A 9,497-nucleotide genomic window follows, 5' to 3' on the forward strand; every position below is an offset into this window, starting at 1 on the left:
TGCCGGAGGTATGGCTCCGCAGAAGCGCAGAGTTGGGTGTTTGCGCGAGCGGAGCGAGCAAGTTCCCTGGCAGGAACTGGTTCTCTTTGGGATTTTGGCTGGGGGATGGGCGGGGGAGATGGCGCTGGCGAGTGCCTTTGTTCCCCACCAAACTGAGCTCTGTCGTCCGGGGGCTCAGCAGCTCTCCTTCCGTTTGTCCTCCAGCCTTCCCGCTTTCTGAGCAGAGCTGTTAACTTATGACCTCCCAGCCGCTAAGTCGCGCTTGCTGTCGGAACACAGTCCGTCAGGGCCCTCCGCTTTTTGCAAGCCAGACTCGGGGGCTCTGCTTGGCCGGCGAGCCGCCCCTCCTCCCCGGCTCCCTCCCGCCAGTCCGTGGAGCACGCACCGCCTCGCCGCCCTTCCTACCCTCTTCCGTGGGCCTCTCGTCTGTGCTTGGCTCCGGCGACTCCATTCTGCTAATCCTCTGGTGGTTTTCTGGGTTATTTAGGCAGGTGTAGGTGGAATCTAAGTGATCAGCAGGAAGCGCGGTGAGCCCAGCGTCCTCCTACGCCGCCATCTTCCCTCTCTCCTCCCTCATTTGTCAAATTTATATTGAACACTCTGATGCATAGGAACTGTAGTACATACTTATAAGTTCACAAACTCAAATGAACAGATTTAATTCTCTGGGTATAAAATCTGTGCACTTACCAGGATCTCCATAAAATGACCACATGTTTACTAAAACTGGAGAATTTTACTCCATAACTTTACACAAAACTAATTATTTCACAGAGTGTTATTAAAATTCTGGAAAATGTGTAGTTACTAGGAAGTATAACTGTGCGAAGATTAAACTAGATCTACATATCAGTTAAAATAATAAGTATCAACAGAATTGGCAGGATGGGAGAGGAAAGACAAAATCACTCCCTGAATGATAATTTCCCACTGCTTATATTGTGAGTTAGAATTGATTTTTCAATGTTAGCAAATGCCATTGAAGACACAGGTCAACATCTTAGATAATTGATTTGTTTTTCTCATTGATTTTGTGTCTCCGTTCATAAACATATTCATGACATATCCATAGGGGCACACGTTGAGAAGTTAAATGGACTCCATCATTTTCTGCCACTGGACACACATATTTCTAAAATCTTGATCTTTAAGAATATTCTCTTAATCATTTTCTTTTATCCTGTCCATGAGATTTGTGTCATGGTCAAACTTATTTTGTTCACAGATACAGAAAAGATTGGATTTATTTTTTTTTTTAATTTTTTTTTCAACGTTTATTTATTTTTGGGACAGAGAGAGACAGAGCATGAACGGGGGAGGGGCAGAGAGAGAGGGAGACACAGAATCGGAAACAGGCTCCAGGCTCCGAGCCATCAGCTCAGAGCCTGACGCGGGGCTCGAACTCACGGACCGCGAGATCATGACCTGGCTGAAGTCAGACGCTTAACCGACTGCGCCACCCAGGCGCCCCTAGGAAAGATTGGATTTAAAATTTATTGTTCCTCTGACTCTCTCTGAGGATTGAATTTAGGAAGACAAAAAATAAAAAAACAAAACAATAAACCACTCCAGCCAATGTCATCTCTCAGTGGAATATAATTCCACTATAAGCTCTGTTCTCTTCCCAAACCTTTGACTTGCCAAGCTCTTTCCTCTCAGTGAAGTTACTGGCCATATAACCACTTGGCAGATACTTGAGGTTTTGTTCCTTGATCTTTATTCCCCAGGTCTAGGTTCTTCCCCGCTGATTACCATAATAGGACAGAAGGATGGAGAAATAGAGTTGATGTGCAGTTCAGAAGGGTGGTTCCCACAGCCCCATGTGCAGTGGAAGGACATGGAAGCAAAGATAATACCATCATTTTCAGAGGTTCTGACTCAAGGAAGTCATGGGCTTTTCCATGTGAAGACATCTCTATTGGTCACAAAGAGCTTTATTGTGAATGTAACCTGCTCCATTAGCAACCCCCTTCTTGGTGAGGAGAAAATGGCAACTTTTTCTCTCTCAGGTTGGTGACTCCATGTGTTCCTCTCAACTGTGGAAAATAAATATGAAGACAAATGCAGACTTACTTATTTTATTGCTCTACCATATTTTATTTTTTATTTTATTCTCTCTGGTAAAGTCTCCACTATCTCTTGCAAAACTGGTCTTCAGGACACCTGGAGTTCCTATCGATATCCCTTGACTAAAGTCCTAAGGTTATATTGTTGTGTATACACTAACTTTTAAGAATTGACTCTACTGTTACTCTAAGGACAAAGCCTTTTCTTCTGATGTAAAAACAATATCACTCTTGGTGTTCTTTTTTCTTTATTGTGTATTGTCTTCAGAATTAGAAACTAGTTTTCCTTAACATCATCTTCATGCCTGTGGATTAAATAATTTTATCCTTGTGTTACCCTCATTACTCCAGCGATGGTGATATAATTGGAAAAGAGAAGGGAAAGAAATATGTGTGTGTGTGTGTGTGTGTGTGTGTGTGTGTATTTCTGACAGGAGCAAACAATAAAGCTAGCATAAACTTTGGGTCTCTCCTCAGCTTCTGCAGAGCAGGGAGGAACTGACCAGCTATCTCCTTGAGAGACCCACTTCTCATCCTCCTTTCTAGCCCAGGAGTTGTTCAGATAAAAAGAACAATCTTTGAATTTTCCCAGGTTCATGACTTAATGAGCTTATGGGTTTTCCATTTTAGAGTCCATGATGACTTTTTCATGGAAGACAGTGCTTATTTGTGGATTGCTTCTTGCTGCAGCTGTAGGCCTGGTCATGAGGAAGAGGTATAAAAAAGGTAAGTCAGGTAAATAGAAATGGTATGGAGCATACTTTGTAATGGGAACCTTGCTGTGCACTTTCCCTAGCCTCTCTTTTCAGCAACCGCATAGGGGAGGCTTTCAGTGAACATTCAGTAATTAATGAAACATAAGGTCCATGGTTTTACATTCATGTAATGGATTGGTGTTGACTGATATCAGAGTTTACAGTGATAAAAGTAGCAAAAGAATTAAAAGACAATAATTGGGTCCCACTATGAACATTCCCAAGTGATCTAGTTAAGGAGAGGATGAAAAAAGTAGCATAGTCATCTATGCTTTCACGACTGATAGCTGAGACTTGACTGAGGTTCTGTTGGTATGAACATTTCACTAAGATCTTTAAAAATATGGTGACTCACTTATTGGTGGTTCTTGTTCTGTGGATAAAGGGCCCTTATGTGTTGACATAGAGATTGTTTTTTGTGCCCTATAAAGTTTCTTCACTTCAAATTTCTTATGTCACTGTAACTTTGGTTTGCCTGTTTGGATGTTAATGTATGAAATTTATATTTTAAAATACTCCACATTGATTATTATCATAATGGATTTTCTTTCTCTATAATGAACATGACATTGGATCCAAATAGAGCTCACCCAGAATGATACTTTCTGAGGAGAACAAGCATGTGACCCCTGAACACTCATGCAGCCATACATCCTATGGAGATTTGACAACTTGCTCAATGTGCCAAGCCAGGAGGGGCTCATGTGAGGGAAGTGGTACTGTGAGGTGGAGGTTGGGGACAAGACAGTATGGGTCTCAGGTGTTGCCAAGGATAACGTAGCAAGGGAGTCATCCCTGTGTTACCTGCGAATGTGTTCAGGCAATGAGTCACTATAGAAACCAGTACGGGGCCATTACCTTTCTTCCAAGCGTCCTCTCCATGGCTCCAGGATGGGTCAGAATCTCCCTTGAAGAGCCTCTGGATACCTTTACTTTTATAATATGACCAACAAGTGCTCTATCTACACTTTTCCCCAAGTTTTCTTCTCTGAAACTACACTCCTTCTTCATTTTCATTCTTTGATCCTTTAATGTGGGTTCTCCTGACATCTTTCCTGCACCCATGAAATTTTGCAACATCTCCAAGGGAAATAACAACCTTGGATTCTGGAAACAAGGATTATATTCTAAGTCCCAGCTCTTCTCCTTTTACCAGCTGCTTGAAAGGTTTCACACCATCGTCAAGCTACCAAATCAAGATGCCTTAATGTCAGTCTGGCTTCAAATCTGATCTGGAGACTGATCCTTCAGAGAACTATCCTCTCCCAAGCTGTCTGATATCCTGCCACTCATCACAACTGATATGTGATGACCAAAGATTCTTAGAAAATCCAATGGGAAATGCAATTAGGCCTATAGGAGGAAATGCAAGGAATTATTATTTGATATGTTCCTTTACGAAGGTGACAATTTTCCAAGTGGGGCTAAGTAAATGAAAAATACTGTTGAAAAGAGTAAGAGAAAATACAGCTAAATGGAAAGAGAAAAATATGATAACTGAGATATAATCTTGGATATCATATGAAATGTGGAATTCCTGTTCCAGACTTTTTCAAAAAGCTAATAGAGAACTTGGAGTGAAAACATTTTTCAGAAATTCTAGTCCAAGACAAATGCCATATGATTTAATTTATGTGTGGAATCCAAAAGCAAAGCAAATGAATAAATAAACAAAAAGCAGAATCAGATCTATGAATACAGAGAATAAACTGATGGTTACCATAGAGAAGGGGTAGGGGTATGAGCAAAATGGGTGAAGGGGAGTGGGAGACATAGGTTTCCAGTTACAGAATGAATAAGTACAAAAATTAAAGGTACACCATAGGAAATACAGTCAATAATATTACAATAGTATTGTATGGTGACATATGGTGAGCATAGCATAATATACAGACTTGTTGAATCACTATGTTGTAAACCTGAAATTAATGTAACATTGTGTGTCTACTTTCCTCAAATAAAAAAAAATTTAAGTAAAAGAAATTCTAGTCCAAGAAAAAAATTAATTTCTTTTCATTGTATCTATATGAGATGATAGATGTTAACTAAACCTAGTGTGGTAAACATTTCCACAATATATACAAAATGAATCATCATGCCGTGGACCTTACTCTTATATAGTGATATATGTCAATTATTTAACAATAAAAGGAAAAAACGAGAAAAAATCATTGTGTCATGTATATGAAGATATCAGTTTTATTTTTAGAGTAAAAAAAGTGCACAATTAAAATTTATAATTCCAAGATAAATATACATAAGTGATAAATGCAACACATAGCAAAATTTTTTTAAAGTCATAATGAATTAAAGAAGAGAAGCTACATGTGGAAAAGGAGAGACTCTGGAAAAGGGAAGACTTGGAAAAAGTCTTAAAGTCTTCTGAAGTGACAATGAGGAATACCTACTAATGGCACTCTGCTGTTTTTTAGGACGACAGCCATCACAGTAATCACTGTCCTTTGAAAATCATTCATTTGTTGCATCCTGGAGAGTTTCTTTTGGCTCATAGTATTTTTTTCTCTGTTTTTTTTTTTTTAAGTCATACATTTATGTTTGAAACTATGTATTATTCTCCCACTGGTATTTACACATTTATATTACTTAGTTTTAAATTTTTCAGTTGTGAAATACACATAACACAAAACTTATTATTTTAGCCATTTTAAAGTATACAATTCAGTGGTATTTATGCCTTCATAATTTTGTGCAGCCATCTTCAGCATCCAGTTCCAGAATATTGTTCCAGAAGAAAACTCTATAACGATTAAGCAGTCACTATCCATATTCTCCTCTCCCCAGCCTTTGGAAACCACTAATCTCACTAATCTACTTTCTGTCCCTATGAATTTGCCTATACTAGATATTTCATATAAATGGAATTGTAAAATATATGGATTTTGTTTTTAGTGTCTGGCTTTTTTTTTTTTTTTTTTTACTTAGCATAGTGTTTTTAAGGTTCATCCATGTTGTAGCATGTACCAGTACTTCATTCCTTTTTTCTGTTAAAAAATTTTATTTTTTTAAGAGCTGCTTTAGTTTTACTACAAAATTGAGTGGAAAATTCAAAGCATTCTCATATCCCTCCTCTCTTTCCTCACAATTTCCTCTACTATTAATGCCTTGCACTGGTGTAGTACATTTGTTACAACAGATGAATTGATATTGATGCATTATTTCCAACTACAGTTCATAGGTAGGGTTCACATCAGGGTTCACTTTTTTGTGTTGTACATTCTGTAGGGTTTGGCCAATGACTTACAATTTTTGGTACATTAATATACCCTGATATACTCTATATTTTGAATACAAACTTTTTAGTAGATATGTTAGTTTTGCCTTAAAATATTTTTAATTTTACTCTATTTTGATCTAATATAATTTAAAATGTTTTGTCTAATAAAGTCTGAAAGTTAACTATCCCTTTATTTATTTATTTTTTGTCTTCCTTCCTGATCAGTCTTTTTGCTTGTTAGTTTTATGTACTTGTGCCAGCCCTATATATAAACATATAGGTTTTCCCTAGGAAGGTCTCAAGAAAATGTGTTTTTTATCAGTCACATTCTTTCACTATGTATTAAGAAACCTGTTTTTCTTTAGCTCACCAAATTGGGGATTAATTTATTCTCTCAGTTCCAATGCCACTTGGGAAAATCATGGGGAAGGAGAATGATTGGTGGCTTGACTAAAACACCCCAATCATTGAGCCATCACTGTGGCTGATGGATGGATTGGCCATCAAGGATCCTGTTTCCTGACACTCCTGATACATAGGTAGCTGGTCGTAGTCATGAAAAGCATGGGGACTCTCAGAAGAGTTGTACAGATTGGATGGATCTCAATTTAAAGGAGAGGACTGGAGGAAACCAGAGACTTTCAGTTCCATTAGGGCAGTGATTGTGTGTGTGTGTGTGTGTGTGTGTGTGTGTGTCCTCACAAAAAGTGACATATATTAGTTGATCAATAAACATTTATGAAATAGAGGAATAGATTCATAAACAGGATATTTATAAGATATTTTATCTGTATAATGCACTGCGGTCAGCTGTAGAGATAAAGTGATTAGTAAGGCTAATTCCTGCCCTAAGATATTTTTTTATTCTAGTAAGGTCTCTCTTTGTTTTTTGAATGTTTTATCATTCCTTTCTAGGCTCTATTCAGAATGGGATTGCCAGAGTGGTCCAGCAATAAATAATTAATTGATGGAGTCAGATGGTGAATTCAAGGTCACTACTTTGTCAGGAACTATGGGCTACTTGGAGATCCTTCATTGCTCGTTGATTTACTCATAGCAGAAATGAGGATATGATGGAGGATGCTACCCCTCACATTTCTACAACTGTGATCCCAGCAGAAAATTAGCCTTCATATTTTCTTTCATTGCCACCTCTAGCCTATGTTCTTTAAGATCTAAGCTTAGAAGGACAAAACCCATTAAAATGAGTGGAGGAATAGGGGCGCCTGGCTGGCTCAGTGGTGAAGCATATGACTCTTAATCTCAGAGTCCTGACTTCATTAGAGCTTACTTAACACCACCACAACAATGAAAACAACATTTCAGAGCCAGGGAGCTGCCCCCCAGGCCCACAGTGGGTCTGCCTGTCTGCCCAGCCTCTGCTGCAGCCATGGGAGTGCAGGAGTAGACCATCTCCCCTGGAGGTGGGTGAACCTTGTCCAAGCATGGTCAGACGTATGTGGTGTACTACCCAGTGATACTTGAAGATGGAAAAAAATTGTATTCTTCCCAGGATAGAAACAATCCCTTTACATTTATGCTAGGCATGTAGGAGGTGATCCGAGGTTGGGAAGAAAGGATTGCCCAGGTGAGTGTGGGTCAGAGAGTAAAATTGTCTCCCTAGACTACATCTACAGTGTGGTGCCACTGAGAACCCAGGCATCATCCCACCAAATGCTACTGTCCTCTTTGGCATGGAGCTTCTGAAACTGGAATGACAGGAATGACAGGGCCTCCTCCCCATTCTTAGATGTGTCATGGAGGGATCCAGTGCCTCCAGAAGCACATGTGAATCATATGGAGCTTTTTCTGACATTCCACAACACTCTGTATAAACATGACCCTGACTGAATATGTTCTGGCACCCAGCTCTTTGCTCTTTCCCTTTCTTCCCCTAAGTGTGTTGAACTAAACTATATGCCATAAATGTCGTTACTCATTTTATTTAGTTTTTGCTTTTGGGGTGAAGGTTCAGTTTCAGTCTTTTGGATCTAAGTTTCCATGTAAGTATTAGTCAAGTATTAACAGCACAGGTAATGGGTTAACTTTAGAATAGGAATTGGTGTGGGTTGGGTGGGGGAGAATGCAAGAATCTTTATTTTATTATTTTGGATGAAATTTTTATCTGTCATATATTAAACATTCTTGCTGCTGCACTGCTAAGTCATAGCAGATTTGAGGTGTTATTGAGGGCCTGCTCTCCAAGTTGAGACATGTCCTTGGGTCAAATTAAAAGTCCTACCTAAAACTAAAGTGGGGAGTGGGAGATCCTTGCCTCCAATATACCATGCCAGTCTCCCGTTAAACCCTCTGCCTTTTTGTTTGTTTGGTTTTGTTTTTTTTAATATAATTTATTGTCAAGTTGGCTTACATATAACACCCAGTGCTCATCCCAACAAGTGCTCTCCTCAATGCCCATCCACCCCTCTCTCCCCTCTCTCCCATCCCCCATCCACTCTCAGTTTGTTATCTGTATTCAAGAGTCTCTTGTGGTTTGCCTCTCTCCCTCTCAGTTTGTTTGTAATTAATTTTTCCCCTTCCCTTCCCCCATGGTCTTCTGTTAAGTTTCTCAAGATCCACATATTAGTGAAAACATATGATATCTGTACTTCTCTGACTGACTTATCTCACTCAGCATAATACCTTCCAGTTCCATCCATGTTGCTGCAAATGGCATGATTTCATTCTTTCTCATTGCCAAGTAGTATTCCATTGTATATATAAACCACATCTTCTTCATTCATTCATCATTCATCCATTCATCAGTTGATGGACATTTAGGCTCTTTCCATAACTTGGCTATTGTTGAATGCGCTGCTATCAACATTCGGGTACATGTGGCCCTATGCATCAGCACTCCTGTATCCCTTGGGTAAATTCCTAGCAGCGCTATTGCTGGGCCATAGGCAGATCATTCTCACTGAGTTGCTGGACACTACAGGTATCTGTGCCCAGGCTAGGAGGGACCTCTGAAACCTTCTTTGTGGCCTGGCTTATTATTACTATTTTTTTTCCATCCTGTGGTTTTTTTTAATGGATATTCAGGACTTTTGTAATTTCATAGCTATCCAAGCTCTACTTCCCCAATTGTAAAAACTTTAATCAAAAGTTTAAAATGAAAGGACACCTGGGTGGCCCAGTTGGCTGAGTGTCTGACTCTTGATTTTGGCTCAGGTCACCATGCTTCATGAGATTGAGCCCTGTGTCAGGCTCTGTGTTGGTAACATGGAACCTGCTTGGGATGTTCTCTCTCCATCTCTCCTTGGCCCTCCCCCACTCTCTGTCTCTCAAAATAAACATTTTATTAAAAATTTTTTAACATTTTTATTTATTTTTGAGAGATAGAGAGAGACAGAGTGCAAGCGGAGGAGGAGCAGAGAGAGAGGGAGACACACAATCCGAAGCAGGTTCCAGGCTCCAAGCTGTCAGCACAGAACCCCA

At 39.5% G+C, this 9,497-nt stretch overlaps 1 protein-coding gene and 1 pseudogene across 1 annotated transcript in view; both read left to right on the forward strand.

The window, feature by feature from the left end:
- BTNL2 (butyrophilin like 2) overlaps positions 1-4,473 on the forward strand; it is a 22,685-nt gene extending 18,212 nt beyond the window's left edge. Inside the window, exons 7-9 of the mRNA XM_040462543.1 lie at positions 1,728-2,009; positions 2,697-2,792; positions 3,978-4,473. Coding sequence (XP_040318477.1) covers positions 1,728-2,009; positions 2,697-2,792; positions 3,978-3,985 — 386 coding nt within the window. The 3' untranslated portion in view covers positions 3,986-4,473. The remainder of the gene's footprint in view (positions 1-1,727; positions 2,010-2,696; positions 2,793-3,977) is intronic.
- Positions 4,474-7,446: 2,973 nt separating this feature from the next.
- On the forward strand, positions 7,447-8,389 carry LOC121021861 (peptidyl-prolyl cis-trans isomerase FKBP1A-like; annotated as a pseudogene).
- Positions 8,390-9,497: the final 1,108 nt, after the last annotated feature.

Source organism: Herpailurus yagouaroundi, unplaced genomic scaffold (assembly GCF_014898765.1).
Source record: "Herpailurus yagouaroundi ecotype Mexico unplaced genomic scaffold, PumYag 332, whole genome shotgun sequence".
Taxonomy (NCBI): domain Eukaryota; kingdom Metazoa; phylum Chordata; class Mammalia; order Carnivora; family Felidae; genus Herpailurus; species Herpailurus yagouaroundi.